Here is a 27,550-nt window from a genome sequence, read left to right as displayed (position 1 = left end):
ATCTTGATTTAATTTGTCTTAAATGAAAAAACACAAAAAGAATTGTCCTAAAGCCAAATTGGATATAATTCCACACCAAACATAAAAAAGAGGGTGGACAAAAGTAATGGCACTTTTCAAAAAATCATATGATGCTTCTCTAATTTGTGTAATTAACAGCACCTGTAACTTACCTGTGGCACCTAACAGGTGTTGGCAATAACTAAATCACACTTGCAGCCAGTTGACATGGATTAAAGTTGACTCAACCTCTGTCCTGTGTCCTTGTGTGTACCACATTGAGCATGGAGAAAAGAAAGAAGACCAAAGAACTGTCTGAGGACTTGAGAAACCAAATTATGAGGAAGCATGAGCAATCTCAAGGCTACAAGTCCATCTCCAAAGACCTGAATGTTCCTGTGTCTACCGTGCGCAGTGTCATCAAGAAGTTTAAACCCCATGGCACTGTGTAACCTCCCTAGATGTTGACGGAAAAGAAAAATTGACAAGAGATTTCAACGCAAGATTGTGCGGATGTTGGATAAAGATCCTCAACTAACATCCAAACAAGTTCAAGCTGCCCTGCAGTCCGAGGGTACAACAGTGTCAACCCGTACTATCCATCAGCATCTGAATGAAAAGGGACTGTATGGTAGGAGACCCAGGAAGACCCCACTTCTTACCCCGAGACATAAAAAAGTCAGGCTGGAGTTTGCCAAAACTTACCTGAAAAAGTCTAAAATGTTTTGGAAGAATGTTCTCTGGTCAGATGAGACAAAAGTAGAGCATTTTGGGAAAAGGCATCAACATAGAGTTTACAGGAGAAAAAAAGAGGCATTCAAAGAAAAGACCACGGTCCCTACAGTCAAACATGGCGGAGGTTACCTGATGTTTTGGGGTTGCTTTGCTGCCTCTGGCACTGGACTGCTTGACTGTGTGCATGGCATTATGAAGTCTGAAGACTACCATCAAATTTTGCAGCATAATGTAGGGCCCAGTGTGAGAAAGCTGGGTCTCCCTCAGAGGTCATGGGTCTTCCAGCAGGACAATGACCCAAAACACACTTCAAAAAGCACTAGAAAATGGTTTGAGAGAAAGCACTGGAGACTTCCAAGGTGGCCAGCAATGAGTCCAGACCTGAATCCCATAGAACACCTGTGGAGAGATCTAAAAATGGCAGTTTGGAGAAGGCACCCTTCAAATATCAGGGACCTGGAGCAGTTTGCCAAAGAAAAATGGTCTAAAATTCCAGCAGAGCATTGTAAGAAACTCATTGATGGTTACCGGAAGCGGTTGGTCACAGTTATTTTGGCTAAAGGTTGTGCAACCAAGTATTAGGCTGAGGGTGCCAATACTTTTGTCTGGCCCATTTTTGGAGTTTTGTGTGAAATGATAAATGTTTTGCTTTTTGCTTCATCCTCTTTTGTGTTTTTTCATTTAAGACAAATTAAATGAAGATAATAATACCAAAGAATTTGTGTTTACAATTATTTTCAGGAAGAAACTGAGTATTATCTGACAGAATTGCAGGGGTGTCAATACTTTTGGCCACAACTGTATATGTATGTATAGTGGCCACATAGCGTATTTGTGCACTTGTACTTTAATTTAATACAAAAGGTTTGTAAAGTTAGGAACCTCCATATGAGTTCACCTTGAAATGTTTGGATGGCTTTTGAACTTTTTGATGAAAATGCTAACTAAGTACTTTACATACTTATGTAATGTATGTAGCAATATTGGAAGTCATCTATTCATTCGTCGCAGTGTGCCCACACACAGTGAATGTATATGTTTGTGTTTTGGCCACATAGCGTATTTATGAAAATGTTCTCCACAATTCTGCAATTGTGATAATATCATTTATTTAGTAACATAACTACTTTTTGGTAAAGTTTTCAAATGTCACGAATGTGCTGTAATATGCGCCAATGGATTTTTATTAATGGCAGAAAATCTGCGTCTGGAAAAATGACACCGGAAGTATTGTTTCTATAAACTAAAATTTCAAACAAATCGCCGAAGAAACATATAACTTGTACCTTGACTTCTTCTACATTAAAATCCTCTGGTAGTTTTGACAGAATGTCAACTGTAAGTTCCTGCACAACTTCAGAAGTTGATTTTCCACCTCCACTTGTCTAGACAGATGACATTACAAAGTTACATGAAGATAGCAGTTTGTAACATACTCAGCCAGTGCAATGTGGGTGTGAAGCAAAATAGTTCACAAAAAAAAATAAAACTTTTCAACCATTTGACAGTTGCTTCAACCAAAGCAGTCAATAAACTTACAGTCTATTGAATTCACCATGTTTCTTATTAAAAAGCCATATAACTAACATTAATTGTATAATTACAGCCAGGGTCACATTAGCGTATAGCATCGGATGTGATATACTAATGGCACTTGTCTCAAACTCCGATGTGAGCCAGAGCCGAGTGTTATGCCACTGTGCTCCGAGCCTCTCGCATGCGACAATCGGATCAGAGGTGAGGAGAAGAAGGAGAGATTAATCTCTCCCTCTTCTCTATTGCCTGTCTCGGCGTATATCCGACTGCACTAGGATGACACAATGTTTTGCACGTACCCATTGGCTTGAATGAGTGCGCCCCATGTGGGATATGCTGCCAATTTTTTTCTCATGCTGATTTTCTCGCATTTCAGTCATCCGTATAATATGCCAGTGTGAGTGAGCGCTAATGAAAAAAGTGACATAACATGTAGTGACGACACGTAACACAACTAACGTGACGTTGCAAGATTTACAGCTATGAGGTCGCCAGACACAGCAACATGATAGCTTTAGGCCGCCTGTACTTAACTTTCATATAGATATCTATGGTTTACTGTACTTTCGCATTCCTCAGATCTTGCCAAACTAATGGTGGGCTCTGCAGTTTATGGATAATGCTGTGTTTTTTTCTTTGGCAGGGTATTTTTGTGCACCTGTGTATGTTATATGGTCCAACTCTAGCCACCCCACTTTTGTCTGTATGGTACATGATGGGAACATCTGTCCATTAAGAAAATAGTTTTGCTGAATTAGACCACTGACTACTGTAGGCTCACTTGCTGTCCATGTACAGTCTGACATGGACTGGGACAGCAGATGGACTGAGAATACTGCTGCATGAATAAACATAGGGAAACACGGGGTCTTTGGCCACAATGGCGGAACATTGTGATGCGGTTGGATTTTTCATGATTTGGTTGCTGTACCCTAGAGGTCACAATGCAACTCCATTCACTTGTATTGCGCCTAGACGAAGTAGCTACACAGTAGCGATGTTCGTGGCCAAAGTCACTGTGAGGTCCTAACCTTAGGTCTAACACATGAATCTAGGGTCATACTTTCTTTTTTTTTTTTAAATATATCACCATCAGTTATTCTCTAGCATATAAGTCAATATTAATGATGACTTTCTTTGTTCGAATCTTTGATTGGGTCATAAAACAGAAGAAGTAATGCGATTTATTACCTGTTTTGGTAAAGTTGTAAGGATGCCATCAAATAATTCTACAGTCTCCTTCTGTTCCCTGGTGATATTTCCATTCATATGAAGTCCAAAAACCTACATAAAGAATCAATTTACTCATATATTCAATTAACATAAATTAGTACTGTTGTGAAACACTCTGAAAAATTGAATTTTTTTTTCTGTGGATTGCACAAAACTACTGTGACTTTGGAGTTCTTACACTTGTTTTAAGCAACTCTGTCAAAATGGATGGAACACCACCCGCCAAATTAATTGAAAGTGACAACGATTCTTATGCATGCCACTTATAAGATTTGCCAAATTCATTAACCCCTTAACCCCTAAGGGTGTTTTGCACATTAATGACCGGGTCAATTTTTACAATTCTGACCACTGTCCCTTTATGAGGTAATAATTCTGGAACGCTTCCATGGATCCCAGTGATTCTGACAATGTTTTCTCATGACATATTGTACTTCATGCTAGTGGTAAAATTTCACTCATATAACTTGCGTTTATTTGTGAAAAAAATGGAAATTTGGCAAAAATTTTGAAAATTTTGCAATTTTCCAACTTTGAATTTTTATGCCCTTAAATCACAGAGATATGGCACACAAAAAACTTAATAAGTAACATTTCACATATGTTTCCTTTATATCAGCACAATTTGGGAACCAACATTTTTTTGTTCGGAAGTTATAAGGGTTAAAAGTTGACCAGCGATTTCTCATTTTTACAACACCATTTTATTTTTACGGACCACATCACATTTGAAGTTACTTTGAGGGGTCTATATGATAGAAAATCCCCAAAAGTGACACCATTCTAAAAACTGCACCCCTCAAGGTGCTCAAAACCACATTCAAGAAGTTTATTAACCCTTCAGGTGCTTCACAGAAATTTTTTGAATGTTTAAAAAAAAAAATGAACATTTAACTTTTTTTCACCAAAAAATTACTTCAGGTCCAGTTTTTTTTTTATTTTGCCAAGGGTAACAGGAGAAATTGGATTCTAAAAGTTATTGTGCAATTTGTCCTGAGTATGCTGACACCTGACATGTGGGGGGAACCACTGTTTTGGCACATGGCAAAGCTCAGAAGGGAAGGAGCGCCGTTTGACTTTTTCAACGCAAATTTGTCTGGAATTCAGATCGGATGCCATGTCACGTTTGGAGAGCCCCTGATGTGCCTAAACAGTGGAAACACCCCACAAGTGACACCATTTTGGAAACTAGACCCCCAAGGAACTTATCTAGATATGTGGTGAGAACTTTGAACCCCTAAGGGCTTCACAGAAGTTTATAACGTACAGCCGTACATTTAAAAAATTATATTTTTTCCACAAAACTGATCTTTTCACCCCAATTTTTATTTTCACAAGGGTAACAGGATCCGAAAAGTTAATGTGCAATTTGTCCTGAGTATGCTGATACCCCATATGTGGGGGTAAACAACTATTTGGGCGCATGGCAGAGCTTGGAAGGGAAGCAGCGCCATTTGACTTTTTGGCTGGAATTGAGATTGGACGCCATGTCGCGTTTGGAAAGCCCCTGATGTGCCAAAACAGTGGAACCCCCCCACAAATGACCTGTTAGGGCCCTGACGGCACCGGCGTACAACCTCCGCTAAGCAGGGACTCACCCGCACCGTAGGGACCCCTGGGGACAAGAACAGCTGGAAAATAAAGATGCACAGGACCTGAATGTAGAAGTTTAGCAAGCCGGCACAGGACCTACGGTCATGTGAACGGTCATGTGACTGCATGGAAAGCCCGAACCAGACGTTCTGCATGCATCAACCGGGCCGGCACCCAGGACCTGTCCTCCGGCCCATACCCCTTCCAATGAACTAGGTACTGTACTGACCGCCGTACCAACCTAGAATCTATGATGTGACCAATCTCATATTCCAAATGTACCTCAACCGAAACCGGAGGAGCAGCGGACTCGGATTCTCCCAGGACTGCTTCAAACGGTTTCAGTAGAGATCTATGGAAGACGTTAGGGATCTTGAAAGAGGGTGGAAGGCACAGCCTGTACGCTACTGGGTTGATTTTTTCCACAATCTTGTACGGGCCAATGAATTTGGGGCCCAACTTGGCTGACTGAATCTTTAATTTAATGTTTCGTGTGGAGAGCCAAACTTTCTCTCCAACATGAAACATGGGACCAGGTGTTCGTTTCCTGTCCGCGAAAAACTTATAAATGCCTTGAGACCTAGATATACGCCGCTGGACTTCTGCCCATGTATCTTTTAACCGCTGAACAGAGTCCTCAGCCCTGGGACTCCACGAGTCCAGATGAGAAAACTCACCAAAATGAGGACTGAACCCATAGTTGATCAAGAAAGGGGACATACCAGTGGATTGACTCACCCGACTACTGAAGGAAAATTCAGCCAATGGCAGTATATCACACCAGTCATTCTGTCTAGCAGAAGTCAGACATCTAAGGATCTGTTCCAGAGACTGATTAGTGCGTTCCGTCTGACCATTACTCTCAGGATGGTATGCAGACGAAAACGACAGAGATATCCCTAATTTTTTGCAGAAAGCACACCAAAACTTAGCCACAAACTGCACACCACGATCAGACACCACATTCAGGGGTACCCCATGCAAGCGGACCACGTGCTGCACAAACAATCTGGATAAAGTCTCAGCTGAAGGTAATGCGGACAGGGGTACAAAATGAGTCTGCTTTGAAAATTTGTCCACCACTACCCATACCACCGTATTACCCCTGGAAGAGGGAAGATTGGTAATAAAATCCATGGACAGATGGGTCCACTGTTGTGAGTTCATTCTCCCCTTCACCTTTGATGTCTGATGAACTCCCTCTGCTGGTGAAGAGAGGTAGTGAAATTGATTGGGATGGGAAGAACCTGTCATCTGAACAGGCGGAGTGTGATTGGACATCTGGAATTTCTGAGTGGATATAAGGCAGCCGACGCCCTGCAGGGCTGCTGGTGATCCTTTCTGCTCTGAGCTCTTGCATCCAGCTTAGTTCCTGTCTACTAAAAGCTAAGTTTTTGCCCTGCTATTATTCCATGAGATTTTGTCTGGTTTCCTTAGTGTTTGTGTTCAGCCAGTCCTGGTTGGGACTGGCTGAATTCCATTTTTGTCTCTGATCAGTTGATCTCTTTGCTCTGTTTTCAGAATATACCTGAGTGCTGATATAGAGATTTTGAAGTCTAGCGACTTCAGAGCCTTTTTCCCTATCAGACGGTTGGGACATTTTTGGTAGTTTTTTTGCGGATTGCAGCCAGCATCTTTTCTGTCCTGTCCTATCTAGTTAGTTGGGCCCCATCGTTTGCACAGCCTGTCTTTCTGTCTGTGTTTGTGTTTTCATCTGTTTTTCACCGACAATACATGTTGGGGGCTGTCTATTGCTTTGGGGTCTGCTCTGGGGCAGTTTAGATTTCCCCTTTCCTTCTTTAGGCTTATGTAGTTCTCCGGCTGTGACGAGGGGTCTAGGACTCCGAAGGAACCCCCCACGGCTACTGTAAGTTGTGGTGTATAGGATCAGGAGTCTGCAAACCGATAGCTACCAACCTCTCCGGTTTTCTGGACTTAGCTTGTATTTTTGTTTTCTCCTCCTCCAGTGACTCATTCATAACAGTCCACGGTCTTTCGGGAACTTCCAAGGGCATCAGCTCCCCCGCCGGCCGGCTATGGGAGCTTTTAGAACGAGCGCAGACCCCACAACCAGAAATGAATTTCTTGATATCAGAACCAAGAGTAGGCCACCAGAAGATCCTAGCCACCGCCAGTCGCGTGGCTGATATACCAGGGTGAGCACACAACTTGGATTCGTGAAACTCTTGCAAGAGTTTAAGGCGAAGTTGCTCTGGGACAAACAACTTGCCCCCCTGGCTTGGCCGCAGGAGCCAGCGACTGGGCCCCCTCAATTTCCTGTTCCAATTCAGACGAGATCCCTGCTAACACCACCCCAGGGTGCAGGATGGAGGACGGTGGCTCAGGGGCAGTCACAGGGTGAAAACTATGAGATAAGGCATCAGCCTTGACATTCTTTCACCCTGGACGGAAAGTAATAGTAAACTGGAAACGAGAAAAAAAAAAGTGACCAACTGGCCTGTCTGGGCGTTAATCTTTTAGCAGACTCAATGTATGACAAATTTTTGTGATCAGTGATCACAGTAACCGGGTAACTGGCCCCCTCCAAAAAGTGCCTCCATTCCTCAAACGCCAACTTGACTGCAAGAAGCTCTCTATTGCCTACATCATAATTTCTTTCAGCAGCAGAGAACTTCCTGGAAAAGAAAGCACATGGCCTGAGGTTGGTTAGAGTGGCAGACCCTTGGGATAACACTGCCACCACCCCCACCTCGGAGGCATCCACCTCCACCACAAATGGTTTGGAAGGATCTGGCTGTACCAAGACAGGAGCAGACATAAAACATTTTTTCAGCGTCGCAAAGGCCTCTTTTGCGAGTGAAGACCAATTTCTCACATCCGCACCTTTGCATATTAGATCCGTGAGAGGTTTGACTACTTGCGAAAACCTCCGGATAAATTTACGGTAATAATTGGCGAACCCCAAGAAGCGCTGAAGACCCTTAAGATCTCGGGGTTGCACCCAATCCGCAATGGCCTGCACCTTCTTGGGGTTCAATGCGAAAACCCTCACCGGATTCAATTAATCCCAAAAAAGACAATTCTTGCACACAGAATACACATTTCTCCAATTTGGCATACAGATGATTTTCTCTCAGTCTTTGGAGAACAGTTCGTACATGTTCCAAATGAGAATGCTTGTCGGAGGAGTATATCAAAATATCATCTAAGTAGATAACGACAAAATGACCAATGAGATCCGAGAATACCACGTTGATAAAATTCTGAAATATGGTGAGGGCGTTGGTAAGACCAAACGGCATGACTAAATTTTCAAACAGTCCCTCGGTCGTGAGGAACGCGGTTTTCCATTCATCCCCCTCTCGGACCCTTATCAAATTATATGCCCCCCGAAAATCCAGTTTAGAAAACCACTTTGCCCCTGATAGTTGGTTGCACAAATCGGGAATCAACAGAAGGGGGTAAGTATTCTGTACCGTAATCTGATTAAGCTCCCAAAAATCGACGTAACCCGCCATCTTTTTTCTTTACAAAAAAGAAACCTGCCACCACAGGTGAGACTGAAGGACGTATGTGTCCTTTGCGCAGACTTTCAGCAATGTACTCCTTCATAGCCAAGCGCTCAGGACCAGACAAATTAAACAGACGGGCTTAAGGTAATTTAGCCCCCGGGACCTTCTCAATAGCGCAGTCAAAGGGTCTATGCGGCGGTAACGTCTCGGCCTTGCTTTCAGAGAATACATCTTCAAAGTCCTTCAGGCATTCCGGAATACCTTCCAGCTCAACAGATGATACAGACACAAATTTAACAGGTTCAACCAGCAGTGCGGATTTATCACATAACTTAAAATCATTAAACCCCCATTGAACAATCTCCCCCATTTTCCAGTTAATAACTGGGTTATGACGTTGTAACCAGGGCATGCCCAACACCAACCCTGCAGGTAGATTGTCCAGAACAAAGCAACTTAGGCTTTCCACATGAGTAGCACCCACTCTGAGCGAAAACAAGTCAGACATAAAGAGAATTCCCTCCTTAGTGAGGGGAGAGGAGTCAATGGCCATCACCTTGATCGGAACCTTGAGCCTAACTGTCCCTATCTTACAGTGTGTGACCAATTGGGAGTCAATGAGGTTAATCGATGATCCGCAGTCCACGAAGGCTGTAGAGGAAAAGGAACTACCGTCCACAAACAGTTCCACATGCAGTAACACTTTAGAAAATGAGGAAAAGGGTACCTGAGGGTCTGAGTAGTCTCACTGTTGACTACCCAGACCTAGTCGTTTACCGCCGACCGGGTTGAAGACGGGCCATCAGGACACTCTCTTTTCCAATATCCCATTTTACCGCAGTAAAAGCATAACTGCTTGTCCTTCCGGCGTTTCCTCTCCGTATCCTTCAGGGAGAGGGTGCCTACATCCATGAGCTCAGGGGCAGTCTCTTTTCCACTGGAGAACAATGGAGTTTCCACCTGCATCACCCCTCTGGCCTGCAGTCCATCCGGACGGCCTGGGTCATGGCGTCCTCGAGAGAGTTAGGTGGGGGATGTGTTATGGATGTGTCACCGAAGGAGGAAAAAACAAAAATAATAGCTAAGTCCAGAAAACCAGAGAAGTTGGAAGCTATCGGATTGCAGACCCCTGAACCTATCCACAACAACTAGCAGTAGCTGTGGGGGGTTCCTACGGTGCCCTAGACCCCTCGATCACAGCCGGAGAACTAAATTAGCCTAAAGACAGAAAGGGGAAATCTAAACTGCCCAAGAGCAGACCCCAAAGCAATAGGCAGCCCCCAACATATAATGACTGTGAAGCAAGATGAAAACACTAACACAGATAGAAAGATAGGTTGAGCAAATGATGGGGCCCAAGCTAACTAAATAGGACAGGATAGAAAGCTGCTGTCTGCAATCCGCAAAAACCCTATCCAAAAATGAACCAACAGACTGATAGGAAAAACAGGCCCTGAAGTCGCTAGGCTTCAAAAAGACTATATCAGCACTCAGGTATATTCTGAAGACAGAGCCAGAGATCAACAGATCAGAGACAAAAATGGAATTCAGCTCACCCCCCGGCCGGGGATGGCTGAACTCCAAAAAAACAAGGCAAACAAAACCAGAACTAAAGTGTACAAAAGGCAGAGCAAAACTTAGCTTTGAGAAGCAGAAATCAGACTTGTCTCCAAGAATCCAGCAGAAAAATCACTGGCAAGGCAGCAGGGCGTCGCCTGCCTTATATCCAGTCATCAGTTCCTGTGACCCAATCATCATCTACCTGCTCAGCTGTTTGGTAATCAGCCTCACTACCTTCCTTCGCCAGAAGAGGGAGTTCATCAGACCTCACTGGTGAAGGGAAAAATGAAATCACAACAGGGATGTGACATCAAGGCATCCTGCAGCCGCTCGGACAAGCCTCTGCGAAAGAGTCCTAGGAGTGCGGCGTCATTCCAAGAGACCTTTGCGGCCCAGCGGCAGAATTCAGTACAAAACCACTCAGCTGAGTGTTTCCCCTGACAGACGCTCATCACTATGTCCTCTGCACTCGGTCAGGCTCTTCATAAATGTGCCCAAGGGCCTCAAAGAATGCATTCACAGACACTCTCAGGGGCAGTGGGAGGAAGGGAGAAAGCCCAAGCTTGTGGGGACCCTCTTAACAGACATAATGACCCCAACCTTCTGACTTTCGTCCCCAGAGGAACGTGGTCTCAAACTAAAAAAAAGTTTGCACCCCTCCATTAAGACCCTGAACTCCTTTTTGCTTCCAGAAAAAAAGTCAGGCAGTTTCACAGGTGGTTCTGGGGACATCAAAACAACATCACTCGCCCCAGCCCCTAGAGACCCAGCAGCTAGAGCTCCCCACACTGTCTCAGAAACCAGCTGCTAAGAATGAGCCAGAGCTTGCTGCTCCAGAGATAAACCCTGAAACTTCTGACTCAGACTTTTCATCTGGTCAGCCAGAGACTGTGTGGATCCATAAAAACCCCCCAAAAAACTTAATGGTCAGTTATAATGTCAGGGTCCTGACAGCGCCGGCATACAGCCTCCGTTAAGCAGGGACTCACCCGCACCGTAGGGACCCCTGGGGACAAGAATAGCCGGAAAATAAAGATGCACAGGACCTGAATGTAGAAGTTTATCAAGCCGGCACAGGACCTACGGTCATGTGAACGGTCATGTGACTGCAAGGGGGCGGGGCTTAGCATCCTGCTTTTAAAGAAGGTAGAAAACTCAAAGTCGGGCAAAGCAGGGGTCATGCACTGTACCGGCAAGCGAGGTACAGGAGGGATAAACAGACGGGAGGTCAGACAAAGCCAAAGGTCATACACAAGATATCAGTAAAGTACCAGGGATGAGACAGAATGGATAGTCAGGGCCAAGCAGAGATCAAAACCAAACAGACATAGAAGGTACCAAGCAGAATCCAAAGCAATATCCAGAGAACAGACCGAGTCATACACAGAGAATCAAGCAACCAGAACACAGCACTAACACACTCAGGGGTCACCACACAATGCCAAGGGCGAAAGTATAACTGACGGGGAATGGGAGCTTCCTGAGGCTATAAGAAGTCTCCCCAGAACCAATGAGAGGTCACCATAATAGGTCCCAGGTGTGCAGGTGAGAGTCTGCACTGAGGTCAGAACATTAACCCCAGCAGTGCCGGTCACCCAGCACTGACATGACCCCATTTTGGAAACATGACCCCCCAAGGAACTTATCAAGATGTGTGGTGAGAACTTTGAACCCCCAAGAGCTTCACAGAAGTTTATAACTTACAGACGTACAATTAAAAAATCATATTTTTTCCACATTATTATACTGTCCTAGGGGGGACATCACTGTCATGTGACAGATTGCTGATCTGTCACATCACAGATCACTGTGACAGATCAGCGATCTGACACAGGCAGCGCAGAGGGCTTCCTCATGCTTGCGCTTTGCAGGCACTGAGGAAGCTTGCTCCCTGTAGGGCCCCCGAAGGTCCCCAATGCCATATTTGATCTGGGGACCTGCAGAGAAGGAGGCCCCCGGAGCAGTGCAGAACATTGTGCTGCTCCGGGGGGGCTCAGGGAAGCACGGAGGGAGCCCCCTCCCTGCAGATGCTTCCCTAAACCCCCGGTACACTGCGATCGTGTTTGATTGCAGTGTGCCAGGGGTTAACATGTCGGGGGCAGTCTGTGACCGCCCCTGACACATAGTGCCGGGTGTCAGCTGTGATGAATCGAATCCCACCATGGACAACATCTGCAAGGAGTTTGTATGTTCTCCCCGGGTTTGCGTGGGTTTCCTCTGGATTCTCCGGTTTCCTCCCACATTCCAAAGACATACTGATAGGGAATCTGGATTGTGAGCCCCATCGGGGACAGTGCCAATTATGTCTGTAAAGTGCTATGGAATTAATGGTGCTATATAAGTGAGTAAAATAAATAACAAAATAAATATATGATTCAATATTAACTAATAATAGTAAGCTGATTACTTTTCAGAATTGTTTCTGTCATTAAGTGGCAATGCAACTTGACATCTATTAAGGTTTATTGTTACCTCTGGATCAGCATTGAGGGGTAGACTTTTTATGTACTCCGTATAGCTGTCATGGGTGCCGTACTTTGGAATGAAGTATTTTCCACTGGGAGAAAACGTGTAATGGTCTTCGGTAATTACAGCTTCACAAAGAAATATGTCTAGCAAGCTTAAAAGAAGACGCCTGTCGTGCTCATCCGTTACTCTTCCTCCATAGTTGCATTCTCCAGTTAGATAAACGATGGCATCGAGGGGGGCTTCTTCATAATCATTGAGGAACTTCTACAACATGCAAAATATGAATTCGTGTTAATGATCTCATCTCAAATGTAGCACATAGTGGCATGCATTGCCTTGTCTATTAAGGTCAGTACACATTAACAATGGGCATCATCTCCTATTTCATGTTGCTTTAGTAAATTTGGGATGTGTCTCATAAATCACACCCAAATATAAAATAATGGAAAATATGCAAATGGCTAAACTTTATGGGATACCATGGTAATAGAGACGCTACACTTTGTAGTCACTGTAATGTCAATGTACACATTTAGGTTGAGCGTTTTGAACTTATTTAGTGATTATAAATGTTAGTTTTCCCATTATTCAGTTGTAGGTTTAGTGCTCCTTTCACCCGATAACAACCAAGAGATGTAAATTTTTTGTGCATGATTCAAGTCTTTAATTCTCTGCTACTGCAAGTTCCCCTGTTAAAGCTAGCAATCGAGCTGGAGCAAGTCTGTTCCCTTGATGTACACTACTGTCAGAGACCCTGGGTGGTTTATTACCACCTCTGTCTTCTATTTCATTGACTACACACAGTGGATTGAGAGCTGTGCAGTGAACACAGTCACATTGCATGCACAAGTAAGGCTAATTTCAAACTTGCTTTTTTTTGCAGCGCGTTTTTCCCGCAAAAAAACGCATTGAAAAAACGCATACAAAAGTATACAACTGCTGCGTTTTTTTCAAGCATTTTTATGAGCATGCATGAAAAAAACGCAGCGTCTTTATGCGTTTGTATGCGTTTTTAGTGCGTTTTTAAAGCGTTTGCGTTTTTTCCAAACATTAGGTGGCCCCTCACACTAACCCAAACCATGACTTTACTAACCCTAACCCTAACCCTAACCCTGACCCTAACCCTAACCCTGACCCTGGCCCTAACCCTAACCCTAACCCTAACCCTGACCCTAACCCTTAACCAAACCATACTTAACCCTAACCCAAATCCTAAACCCTAACTAACCCTGACCCTAACCCTAACCCTGACCCTAACCCTAACCCTGACCCTAAACCCCCTTAACTAACCCTAACTCTAACCCAAACCCCTAAATTCCATGGTTAACAAAAAAAAACGCATGTGCAAAAAAACGCATACATAAGCATGCCAATGCGCACATATGCGCACAAATAGACTTATAATGGGTGTCTTGCTGTAAAAAAACGCATTGTGCGCGCATGCGTTTTTTTGAGGCAAGTCGGACGCACAAAAAATGCAACAGGATGCATTTTGTGCGCCCGAGCGCATACCGCAAAAAAACGCATGCGCGGAAAAACGCGTACAAACGCATGTGTATGCGCACATAAGCGCATCCCATGCAAAGTATAGGAAAAAAAAACGCATGCGCTATTTAGCACTAAAATACCGCGAAAAAAACGCAAATGTGAAACCAGCCTTAGAGTGAAAAAAAATTAACAATAAAAGGTCAAATATAAGTTGTCCAAAGATCGTTGGAGGCAAGTTGTGCAAAAAAATATATTCATATATACAGTATATTTTAAGACATCTGAAAAAATGTGTGTATTTTGTAAGAATGCAATGGAGTGTGGCTCAATTTATCTCCAAATAGAGGCCAGATGCAGCAGTGGAGCTATGGTGGCTGAAATGGAGGTAGATTCTTTTCAGAGATGAGTCCTACTTTTGTTTTGGACACAGTGATAGCTAGAGATTGGTCTGTAGACCACATGGGAAATGCCATGAAGGGGCCTTCATGAGGAAGCATCTCACTGGTCCTCCTCTTAGGATTATGGTGTGGGATGTCCTAATGTATGGAAGCTGGAACTTTTATAGTCTTTATTCGAGGTACATTAACAGCTCAGTATTACATTGACTTGGTTGTACAACCAGTGATTTCTTCCAAGTGTCCCAGAAGCTGTTTTTCAACACTACAATGCACTGCTGAATGTTGCTGGTGCTATTGTGAACAGCCTGCATGGTGTAAATGTGCTACTATGGCCTGCAGAGTCTCCAGAATTGTCTCCCAATGAGCACATTTAAGACTTCATTGGTTTCCAATTGGCAATTACAAAATGAGCTGCCAGAAGTGGATTTTGTTAATTTGAGTGCCCAAGTGCATTCAGCATGGCAGAAAAACATTAATAGCCTCATACATAGCAGCCAAGACGTGTAAGTGTATATATTTCTGCTCATGGCTCTCATACTCGATATTGAATAAATCAAGATGTTTTGAAAATGTTGTTTCCATTTTTATCGTCATTTGCATATCATTAACATGTCTATTGTTCCTGTGATTTCTATAATCTACAACTTTACCTTCTAGGTGTTAAAACTTCAATTTTGACAAGTGTATATTAAAAAAAGAGATGTTTTCATGCTGACTGCTAATGTAACTAAGCCAGTTGGGATGAAGCCCACCGGGATCCACCCAAATGACTTGACTCCCTATTTTCGTCCACTATTTCTACTACGTTTTCACTGATTTGTCAGCTATACGGCACTCCTGGTTTCATAGATGCATACGTATTATACGGCTTTATATAGAGATCAGTTACGGTGATCTTGATCCTACACTATGAGAAGTGCATGAAACCATTACTTCTTGTTCAGTCGAAAAAAAGAATTTATGTAGCATTTTGGTCCACAATTTTGGTCCTTTATCTAATCAAATGGATTGAAAAAATAAAGGGAATAAGAAGCAGATGGTGAAGTAGAGAAAATGGGTGACCACCATGGTGCTTTCCCCACCCATAGCACTTCTCTTCATCACCTGCTTATCATTCCTTTCACTCTCGCAATCGGTTTGGGTAGACATACAAGAGCTTGTTTTGCATTACACAAGACTAAATATTTTCATCTACTTCACAAATTAGGCCGGGATCACACTACCGTGTGTGATGCAAGAAACTCACACAAGTCTCTTGCATCAACACCCGGCGCTGCCGCCGGCACTTGGACCGGAGCTGTGGTTGCATGTATTTCTATGTAGACGCAGCTCCGGTCCTGAGTGCCGGTGGCAGCGCCGGGTGTTGATGCAAGAGACTCGTGTGAGTTTCTCACATCACACACGGTAGTGTGATCCTGGCCTTAGAGTGAAAGTTCTTCCTTACTGACATACTGTATGTTTTCTAGAACATTTTTGAGTGAAACATAAATGCGTACTATGGAGGAGCCTGTCTATAATTCATGCTGCTTGTAATTTGGGCAGCATGAATCACGGGACAAGTAGCCTACACCCCACAGACAGATTACATGATGTTCATCTGAGCTTTGCAGACACATCTTCAGACAAACTAAAGGGATTCTAGTCAAACATTATGTTAAAAAAATGCTGTTCATGCAATTATCTACTATGCATTGATTCTTTAATGTGTCCAAGCGTTTTATTTTAAAGGGAACCTGTTAGAACATTCTTGATGTAAGGGTATGTCTGTATAGGCGCCATCGTGTCCAAAGAAAACATGTACCTTTTTTGTAGAGATCTAAATTGCCTTGATGAGAAATCTAGGGTAGAAGTACAAATCAGTGCACTAGAGGAGGGTCTGTGCACATTGTTTCTTCCCAATGCACTGACACCCCCCACTGCACTTCCAGCCTGATTTGCATTTAGCATTACTCTATTTCCTAGGATTTGTAAAGGAGCCGTTTGTCATATGTCCGGTAGGACGCATGAGGATGCAAATAGAGCTGATTTAATACAGCCATACTGTTACTGAAAAAAAATGAATCATTATGCTAAGGCAATTTGTACTATCATCCAGGGTTTGATACCACTTGTACACAGGCTCACTGCAAACCCCTGTGATGGATTCTAATCCCCCATGTGCTGACACATGTTTCTGCGGAGACCCAAGCATTTCCTGCAATCCTGTGATAGCCACTATTACTTGATGTGCTGCCCCTGACAAAGCATCGGTTTCCCATCAGGCAATGATGCTCCATCTTTATTCATAGCATAACCTTTACTGTTACAATTCCTGTAGGAAGCCCTGTAGCTTGTCCTGACAGCCTATGTATACCCGATATGAACGGTGTCATGCAGTATTAACACATTGTCTATGATGCAGCATGAAGCGACTTGATGCTGCTTTTGTAACTGCTGCACATAACATACACAAATAAAAGTATTTAACTTAACATTTAATCCAACATTCATACAGTATATGACAATATGACACTTTCTGTTGTGCTTGGTTTAGCCATATTCTAGATACTTTTTTCACCACTGAGAGGCAGTGTTTAACTAGAAATGTTTTCAATGAAATGAAATTTATTACAAATGCGGATGGATGAGTGGATACATGACATAGATAGATATGAGATAGATAGATATGGGATAGATAGATAAATAGATAAATAGATAGAGAGATATGGGATAGATAGATATGGGATAGATAGATATGGGATAGATAGATAGATAGATATGGGATAGATAGATAGATAGATAGATAGATAGATATGAGATAGATAGATAGATATGGGATAGATAAATAGATAGATAAATATGGGAAAGATAGATAGATATGGGATAGGTAGATAGATAGATACATAATAGATATATGTGAATAGTAAGAAAAGATATGAGAGATAGACAGATAGATAGATATAGATAGATAAATATGGGATAGATGGATGGATAGATAGAGAGATATGGAATGGATAATAGATAGATCGATAGGGGATAGATAGATAGATAGATAGATAGATAGATATTGGATAGATAGATAGATATGGGATAGATAGAAAGATAGATATGGAATGGATAATAGATAGATAAATAGGGGATAGATACAGTGGGGCAAAAAAGTATTTAGTCAGTCAGCAATAGTGCAAGTTCCACCACTTAAAAAGATGAGAGGCGTCTGTAATTTACATCATAGGTAGACCTCAACTATGGGAGACAAACTGAGAAAAAAAAATCCAGAAAATCACATTGTCTGTTTTTTTTTCATTTTATTTGCATATTATGGTGGAAAATAAGTATTTGGTCAGAAACAAGCAATCAAGATTTCTGGCTGTCACAGACCTGTAACTTCTTCTTTAAGAGTCTCCTCTTTCCTCCACTCATTACCTGTAGTAATGGCACCTGTTTAAACTTGTTATCAGTATAAAAAGACACCTGTGCACACCCTCAAACAGTCTGACTCCAAACTCCACTATGGTGAAGACCAAAGAGCTGTCAAAGGACACCAGAAACAAAATTGTAGCCCTGCATCAGGCTGGGAAGACTGAATCTGCAATAGCCAACCAGCTTGGAGTGAAGAAATCAACTGTGGGAGCAATAATTAGAAAATGGAAGACATACAAGACCACTGATAATCTCCCTCGATCTGGTGCTCCACGCAAAATCCCACCCCGTGGGGCCAGAATGATCACAAGAACGGTGAGCAAAAATCCCAGAACCACGCGGGGGGACCTAGTGAATGAACTGCAGAGAGCTGGGACCAATGTAACAAGGCCTACCATAAGTAACACACTACGCCACTATGGACTCAGATCCTGCAGTGCCAGACGTGTCCCACTGCTTAAGCCTGTACATGTCCGGGCCCGTCTGAAGTTTGCTAGAGAGCATTTGGATGATCCAGAGGAGTTTTGGGAGAATGTCCTATGGTCTGATGAAACCAAACTGGAACTGTTTGGTAGAAACACAACTTGTCGTGTTTGGAGGAAAAAGAATACTGAGTTGCATCCATCAAACACCATACCTACTGTAAAGCATGGTGGTGGAAACATCATGCTTTGGGGCTGTTTCTCTGCAAAGGGGCCAGGACGACTGATCCGGGTACATGAAAGAATGAATGGGGCCATGTATCGTGAGATTTTGAGTGCAAACCTCCTTCCATCAGCAAGGGCATTGAAGATCAAACGTGGCTGGGTCTTTCAACATGACAATGATCCAAAGCACACCGCCAGGGCAACGAAGGAGTGGCTTCGTAAGAAGCATTTCAAGGTCCTGAAGTGGCCTAGCCAGTCTCCAGATCTCAACCCTATAGAAAACCTTTGGAGGGAGTTGAAAGTCCGTGTTGCCAAGCGAAAAGCCAAAAACATCACTTCTCTAGAGGAGATCTGCATGGAGGAATGGGCCAACATACCAACAACAGTGTGTGGCAACCTTGTGAAGACTTACAGAAAACGTTTGACCTCTGTCATTGCCAACAAAGGATATATCACAAAGTATTGAGATGAAATTTTGTTTCTGACCAAATACTTATTTTCCACCATAATATGCAAATAAAATGAAAAAATAACAGACAATGTGATTTTCTGGATTTTTTTTTCTCAGTTTGTCTCCCATAGTTGAGGTCTACCTATGATGTAAATTACAGACGCCTCTCATCTTTTTAAGTGGTGGAACTTGCACTATTGCTGACTGACTAAATACTTTTTTGCCCCACTGTATCTATCCCCTATGATATTGAACTCTTACTTTTATGTACATAAATTTGTCTCCAAAGAATGATAATTAGACTAAAAATAAATAAGTGGATTATTCAGATATATGCAATTTTGTACTTTTTTTGTACTAACATTCTTTATTTATTTGAAGGTTTTTCTAGAATCTTCTTTTCGATATTCTTTATTAAGGTGCCTGCCTTGAGTAATAATCCTGTTACATATTTGCACTAAATTGTAAGGAACATTCTCTTTAATCTTTAGGCTTCGGTGTCCAATGGAAGTCTCAGTCTCTGGTAAGAGCTAAGCGCTAAAGGACTTTTGAGTATATATCATGGCTAAATGGGTGGGTCCACCATGAAAACTCACCATCTACCCACTGGATACAGTAGGTGTCTGATCAATGGTGGTCTGGCCACTCGGACATTCACTGTTCCCAGGAACAGGGTTCTGGAGTAATGGTACTGAATAATAGCAATGGAGATTTTCGACTACTGAACCATAATTAATGTAAAAAACGCGTAAACGTCCATAAATGATGAATAGAGTAGCGGTGTTATGTTGCGCTCGTCTCTTTAAGGAGGTCATTTACATTAGATAAATCTCAAAATATGTAAAAAAAAAAAAAAAAAAAGAAAAATCCGACAGGATTAATTTTTTATATGCCTGATTCTTTGCTTCTATAGGAGACAAGCTCCTATCAGGGAAGCGGAGGTACCCTTCAAGAAAATGCCAGGGGAATTTAAAAGGTATTTAATAATCAATTGTGCTTTTTTTGGAACTGCTATCTTTGCATATCCCAGGAAATTAAATATAATAATAATAATGTAAGTTTTTCTTCTCTGCCTTGATGTCTACTTGACAATAATACAAAAATCTAGTCTCTGGCTCAAAGAAATCACGCTTTGATCAAGCCTAGTGTCTTTTTCCACTAGTAATTTGAAAGATCGATTATGTCATGTCTATGACATTCCAAAAATTATTAGCTGATCCAGCACTTCGATAAAATATAAAAAATGCATGTGTTCCCAATAAAAACCATATATGACAAAATGTTATTTTCAACCAGAGGAAAACATCCCAAAGGGTAAAAAAGTCATGGTTGACGTACTTCGAAGTGATACTTCTTACTCTTAAGCTAACCTATGTCATGTCTATGTAGCAGACCCAAAAACCTCTCATTCAACCAAAGGAGGGTGGCGCTAGATGTGGAATCCAGGCTAAGGTTGAGGAGCTGGAAGTCCATCGTCACACCTCAATGTTCTTCCAACTTCCTTTTCATCTACTTTCAAATCGCAATTTCTTACCACTTTGCGGACATAAAAGTGTCGATTGCCTTTTTTTTTTTAAAGCTAGACAGCCATGTAAATGGTTTTGGGAATGTAAAAATTGCAGACAAACTCTTATAACAGTGGGGGAAATGAGCTTCCCTATTAATGTCTACCATGTTGTAGATGTAAACACAAAAAAGCTCAGTGCACCTAGATTTCCACCCTCATCTTCGTGTTTCTTTCACCTTACTGTGTTTTGCATGTTTTTCATAGCATGTTTGAGACATTTACATTAAATGCAGTGTAAAACACACAGATTTTTCAGTAGATGAAGAGATCTTTACTTTATCCATCAAGGCTTCATTTACTTATGTGTGGCAAGAGCTGGCATCCCTTACCTGGAGTTGCTTGGCACTGATTTTTAAGTCTGAGTCACTGAATTCATAGGGTATATTCCAGCCAAGGGATCCATACGTGCGCCTCTCTTGAACAAGTGCATGGAAGAAACATAATCCGAATAAAAGCTTCTTAAACACCTATGTAGATAAAAATACATCTGAGAACTGGAAATTGCAAAAAACATAGACAATAATTTCTTAAATGGTCAGTACCTTCTGAAATTGTTTGGCACAACTAAGCTTTTCTTCTCTTATCCAACACATACATTTCTCCATAGACATTTGATACGTATGTGCTTTTGTGCTTATTCCTAGGTAAAGACTACAAATAATAACAGCCCTCCAGAAAAATAGTAATTTGGATCAACTTTTATTCTCTGTGCCTAATAGCATCTCGGTGCTTGCTTAAGCAGCACCTGAGCCAATGGTGGAAAACCTTCAACTCTCCTACTACCAGGAGAAAGCCAAACAAATCTCCATGGCACTTCATAATGAGAGCCAGTGTGTATTTCCAAAGACCAATTTTAGTAAGATTTTTGTCAGTGTAAATTTAGAATAGAAAGTCATAAGGAGATTTTCGACTACTGAACCCTAATTAATGTAAAAAATGCGTAAACGTATCTCCTGTTGCGGCAACGTTCCAGTGATGTCGGCTTCACTGTTTCCAGAAAGTGACGTGCCTTGTATTATGTTTAGGCAACAGCCAATGAGCGGCAAATGTAGTCAAAATTGCAGCAAAATTCTGACACATTTTAACCTTACTAAGACCTCATTCAAGCATCAGTGAGTTTTCACATATGCAAAAATATATTGCAAAACTCTTATACATTACAGTGTTAATCATGGACAGAACATGGACTGTACACTGATGACATCCTTGGGTTGTGTAGGATTTTTTGGCTCTATAGACTTGTATGGGTGATTTTGATCTGTAACTACAATGAAGAATGGACATGTCTCCATGATTTTTCACCCATATATCATCCACAAGAAATACAGATGTGAATAGCACTATAGACTTTAATGACTTATGTCCATGTACTCGTGAAATTCTGAATGAGACCTAAATCCTCCCCATTATTCTAATAAGTAGAACTGAATAATAAAGGTAATTCATTCTTAAAGGTTTTATTCAGGACTAATTATTTTTTACTATGGGCCTAAGAACTAACATGCATGTAGCCCCGGCCTGTCGTGACCTGGCACCAATCTTTGCCAGCACAGACCGGTCACAGACCACTCCCAGCAGTGATTCAGTGTTGACTTCTGGATCCCCGCTGCTAAGGTCGGGGTCACACTGCGTTTTAGGCAGTTCGTTGAAGTCCGCGTTACACCGCGGTATAACGCGGTGTAACGCAGTCTGTTAACGCCGCCATTGAGCCCCATTGTCGGGCGCATCGCGACGCATGCCGTAAAGCGGCACATGTTCGCGATGTGCTGTCATTCACTGATGGAGCCTCGGACGCGGCATGCAGCGTCTGAGGCTCCGTCACAGCTAGCGCAGAAGAATCATCTGTGATAGCACAGATGATTCATCTGTGCCAGCGGGTATAGCATAACGTGATCGCGTTATGCTATACCGTTAGCAGCCCGTCAACTCTATGCATTGAATGGGCTGCTAAAACGTTATGTGAACCTAGCCTTAACAGCAGGAAGCCGGCTGTCAATAGGCGTGACGTTGGCAATCACACCCTGTTGATACAGCAGCATGGAAGAGAAACAGCTGCTCTGTTGATGTGGAGCAGCTGAATCATTGGCAGGAGCAGTCAGTGACCACTCTGAGCCAACAGGCAGCCAACGGGTACAACAGGCAGGTAGTTGCCTCCGTCAGCAACTACCTGCCTGTTAATTTTTAGGCCCATAGTAAAAAAGATAATAGTCCTGGACAACCCCTTTAAGTATTATAAGTAGTCTGTGTGCTACTGATTTCAGGGAAACTTTCAAAATCAAACAAATGAGAAAATTATTAATGTTGCTTCAGGATATCTGCAGTCAGCAAAATAAATAGGCAAATTCATCAAGCTGGTGTATTTATAGTAATAAATTTGGCACAACTTGCTTGAAATTTTAGAAATGTCTCTATACCACCTCATGCTTGGTATGCATGTAAACCAATAATTTACTCAAAGGGTGGTGCTTGTCTTGGTGCATTTTGCGACTACATGCTTCTGTTTCTAAACATTGTTCACTGTCCCGGCTCAGTCAGCGCTCCCCATCACCAACTGAGCTATCCCCCCTCTCCCCTGCAGCTTCCCTGCCTAAATTTAGTCCCCAGCTTCTACTTCAGCCTGCTACAGGGCTAGGCCACGCCCCCTGCAGGATGCCCAATCACACGCACTGCAGCTCTGCTCTAGCTCCACCCACTCTGGCAAGCTCCGCCCACTCTGGCCGACCGAGCTATGCCATGCCCTGCAGGCCGCCCAATCACATGTGCTGCAGCTCTGCTGTAGCTCTGCCCACTCCGGCCAAACAAACAATCTGCACACCTCTCTCTCCTGGTCCCAGCGTCACCGCGTGTGGTGCATGGAGAGCAGGGGGTGTAGAGGAAGGAAGACAGTGGGGCTGTAGAGGGAGGGAGTGGGAGAGCAGGGCTGTGAAGGAAGAGAACAGGGCTGTGGAGGGGGAGAGCGGGAGAGCAGGGCTGTGGACGAAGAGACTGGGGCTGTGGAGGTGTGGGGAGGAGGACTCCCATAGGGTGACTGGGCCGGAACTAAGGGGACCGCCATCAGGGTTCCTGAAGAAATGACATCGGGGGGGCAACAAAGGGAGAGAGACGACTGAAGGTTGCCGGGCGACTGAGGGCGGGGCAGGGATAAAAGGAGCAGGGGCGCGCTCAGGAGGCAGTTGGCAGAGAGGCTGACAAGAGACAAGACTCCGTGCTTGACAGAGGAAAACAGTGTAACGGGCATAGTGGTGTTGAGAGGCCAGCAGGGGCCTGTGAAGGGTAAGCAACCGACTGATCGTCAAGTTACGTGTGCCCGACTCCCACCGGGAGCCGCCCGCCATTCACGTTCAGAAACAGCCGGGCTCGCTCTCCCTCGCCACGTCGCGGCTGGTCTGCGACCCCGAGCTGCTGCTGTAACTGCGCACTGACAGGAGTCGGCGGCCTGGACACTACCTCCCTGTCTCCGCCCACGTCTGCGGCCCTTCCATCACCGGCCTCAGTGGACACCTTCTCACTGTTCGACGACAGCAGAGGCCCATGCCCCATCCACAAAGGGACCCTGAGCAAAGGTTGGTCAACGGTCACCTGAGCGACTGTGACATTACTGCGCACTGGGGACAAGAGCCGACTCAGATTCCTTCAGGGCCTGCTGTGCTTCAACAGCACAGATTCTTCAGGGCCTGTTGTGCCCCAACAGCACAGATCCTTCAGGACCTGTTGTGCCCCAACAGCACAGATTCTTCAGGGTCTGTTGTGCCCCAACGGCAACGATCCTTCAGGGCCTGTATAGAGCGATATCCTGCCACACTGAGATATATATTCTCTGTGTACCCTGCTGACAATCCATTCTGACGTTACAGGGTGCTGCCGCTATATATACAGCACGTCAGCATAATTATAATGCAACATTAAATATTTATCAATTTTAAAGCAATATTTTACACTTTATTAAAAGTCCACCAATCTCACTTGCAGATCTGTAGAACATTCCACTCTATTTAAATCAATAATGGCGTTAGGGGTGGCTTTCCTGTGCTATATTCCATAGAAAGGCTTTCCCGTCAGCCAACAAGCAAGGTGGAAGAATTGATCATAACACAGTTTGCTCCTCCTATGAGGATTCTGGATTGTTCAGTGCGTGCAATAGCAATGGTAAGTGCTTTCATTTAAAGGTTTCTGTCTTCATGAGACATCCTTTCTAACAATAAATAGGCTTGGCAGAGCAGAGTAGATGATCAATTTATCATATATATTGAAGAGATTTTTGAATGCATTAAAAAGAGAGTTTGTCGGCCCAAACTGACAGTGTAAAATAAGCACATAGACATGTAGGGGGTACAGCCCCTGTAAAAATCACACCTCTAGGGTAGGCTACCACAAGAGTATGGAAAATCGTTCAGAGTTTTAACCACAAAAATCAAACAATTTTTTTTCTTATTTGTCCTCCATGTGTAATACATTTTTTTTTTTACAGCAGCAGCTATTAATCAAGTGTAAGACCATTTACAGTTTCCTATGTTACAGAATTGAAATGTATCAGTAAAAATTGTTTGCTATTCTGTGGAATCTGCTTTTTTGGGGGGCACCCATAGTCTTGAATGAGTGAGTTTCATCCGATTTACGGAAGGAACTATTTCGTGCTATGATTTTTTTCACACATAGATTCTGTCAGTGAAAAAAAAATTGCTCATCTGTACTGCCACATTGAATAACAGAACATTGATCCGAGTGCCGTCACTTTTTCTCACGGACGGCAATTGTACCAAACTTATGGTTGCGTTAATGAGCTCTTAGTATTTTATTCTCTGCCTCTGTTCTACAGAAATTGAAGTATATACAGATGCACTAATTAGGGGGCTCAGTTCACTGTTTTTCCCACTAGTTTTGCAGGCTCCACTTCCCTCACTGGCTTGGCTGAGCTTTCTCTGCTCACTCCAGGCAAGCCAGTGCGTCAATCACCAGTAAGAGAGGTGGGCCTTCCTAAGGGTGTACTGGACACCTCATTAGTACATTTGATTAATCTTCAGTTCCTGCAAAACAGTGACAACGTCTAGAAGACTTAGGTCCCAATTCATCAAGATAGGTATGAAAAAAGCCGGTCTTGATGAAGGGGTGTGTAGGAATCAGACGCTCCTGATTCATTGTGGGGCGCATGCCTTTCAATTACTTAAGAACGTCTGACAACTGGTGTGCACCTCTCTGTGCCTTGCCACAGATCTTACTCCATCCTTGACTGGAGTAAAATTTCTGTTGTAAGGAATGCCACAGCTCATCATGAATTAGACAATTGTGGAGTCATACCCTCTTCCCAACATAGCTATTCCATTTTGATGGACCCGGGCAAAACTGGTGTGAAAATGGCAAAAAAAAAATTTGCATTACTCCATGTTATCTGGAAAAACTTCTTATGACTGAAAGGATGAATGGTCGAATGTACCAAAGCATTCTTGATAATATCTGCTGCCATCTATCAGGAGGATTAAGATGAAATAAGGGTGAACATTTCAGAAAGATATTGATCCCAAAAAGACAGCCAAGAAAATCTCTCAATTGGTTTCAGAGAAAGAAAATAAAGCTGCTAGAATGGTCCAGCCAATTACCTCACCTGAATTCAATAGAAAATTTATAGATGGAACTAAGGAGCCCATGGATCATTCAGGATATGAAGAGTGTGTGGAAGAATGGGCCAAACTCACACCTGAGCAATGCATGCGACTAGTTTCTCCATACAGGAGGCATCTTGAAGATGTCTTCACCAACAAAGGTTTTTGTACAAAGTAAGTTACATAACTTAATTTATGGACATCTATGGTCTGATTTCTTTGTCTGTGTAGATTGGATGGGTTGTTACCGACATCTGGTGATCTGGTGAAAAGTTCATGTCAACAGCACATTTAGAAATATATTTACTTAGAAAATTGTTGCCATTCTCATTACATATTTCACTCACTCTATATCCCCTACAAGGTGATATGCTTAATTTATAGTGTCAGATTGGGCTGACAGACTTCCTTTAATTTTAGAGGAGGCCCTTGAGATATGTTTACAGCTAGTAAAACACATGCTTGTCCTTTTTATAAGAAGTTGCATTTGGGATGTAGCTATACAAGTAGCATGCCCTCTATATACCTGACATTTATGACAACCATTCACATTTTTTTAGAGAACCTAATGAAATTCTGAATGATAATAAATACATTGCATTTTGACCCATTACTGCTTGGGTTAGCCAACAGTACTTATATACTAACAGGAACAATTTCCATTGTTTTATCTGCTAGGATGCTACATTTTTTAATAGTGAAGTGAATATCATTGATTATACAGTTACAATGGCAGCTATCAAGGGGTAGGACACATTAGGTAGCAAGTGAGTACGATGAGATGGAAGAAAACAAAATAGGAAAGTGTAACTATATAAGTGATTTCGACAAGGGTTGTACAGTGTAGACTAGACAGTTATGTTGGGGAGTTTTCAAAATAGCGGGTGTTGTTGGGTGATCCCAATATGCATTGGTTAGGACTGACAAAAGCGGACCAAGGAAAGATAAAAAGTAACCCTGCTAGAGGGTCAAGACTCACTGATGAAAGTGGAAATGGAAGTCTGGCCTGTCTGGTTCAATCCAACAGAACTGCTGTGTCACACTTTGCTAACAAAAAAGATAATGCAAAACTGCACAACAGTCCAGAGCTATTTTGGCAGAGCAAGGGGAATACACAGCGCATAGGCAGGTGGTTTTAATGTTATGGCTGTTTGGTGTATATATCTGTTTATTCATTGCTATACATAGAAACACAACTTTTCCTACGCTTGATATACAACACCACCATTTACATATTATACTCTCTACAAAACAGAATTCTACAGGTCAATGTTCAAAAGAAAACAAGAAGTCTGACGTGACCTTAGTACTGAATAAAACTGGCTGTTAGAGTTGAGAGTAGGGAGCAATTTTTTTTTTCCGGAAAATCTCATATAGAGCTTAACTTCTCCGAAACCCACT

At 42.8% G+C, this 27,550-nt stretch overlaps 1 protein-coding gene across 1 annotated transcript in view; it reads right to left on the bottom strand.

Moving 5' to 3' along the window:
• Window positions 1–27,550, bottom strand: part of LOC141060642 (dynein axonemal heavy chain 3-like) — a 2,648,786-nt gene that overhangs the window by 64,508 nt on the left and 2,556,728 nt on the right. The window contains exons 76-79 of the mRNA XM_073556958.1: window positions 20,882–21,019; window positions 12,603–12,863; window positions 3,463–3,555; window positions 2,022–2,120 (exon numbers count right to left, since the gene is read on the bottom strand). Coding sequence (XP_073413059.1) covers window positions 2,022–2,120; window positions 3,463–3,555; window positions 12,603–12,863; window positions 20,882–21,019 — 591 coding nt within the window. The remainder of the gene's footprint in view (window positions 1–2,021; window positions 2,121–3,462; window positions 3,556–12,602; window positions 12,864–20,881; window positions 21,020–27,550) is intronic.

The sequence above is a fragment of the Dendrobates tinctorius genome, unplaced genomic scaffold (genome assembly GCF_039654945.1).
Source record: "Dendrobates tinctorius isolate UK_male_01 unplaced genomic scaffold, ASM3965494v1 ptg000241l, whole genome shotgun sequence".
Classification (NCBI taxonomy): domain Eukaryota; kingdom Metazoa; phylum Chordata; class Amphibia; order Anura; family Dendrobatidae; genus Dendrobates; species Dendrobates tinctorius.
This window is presented reverse-complemented; position numbering and strand designations above follow the sequence as displayed.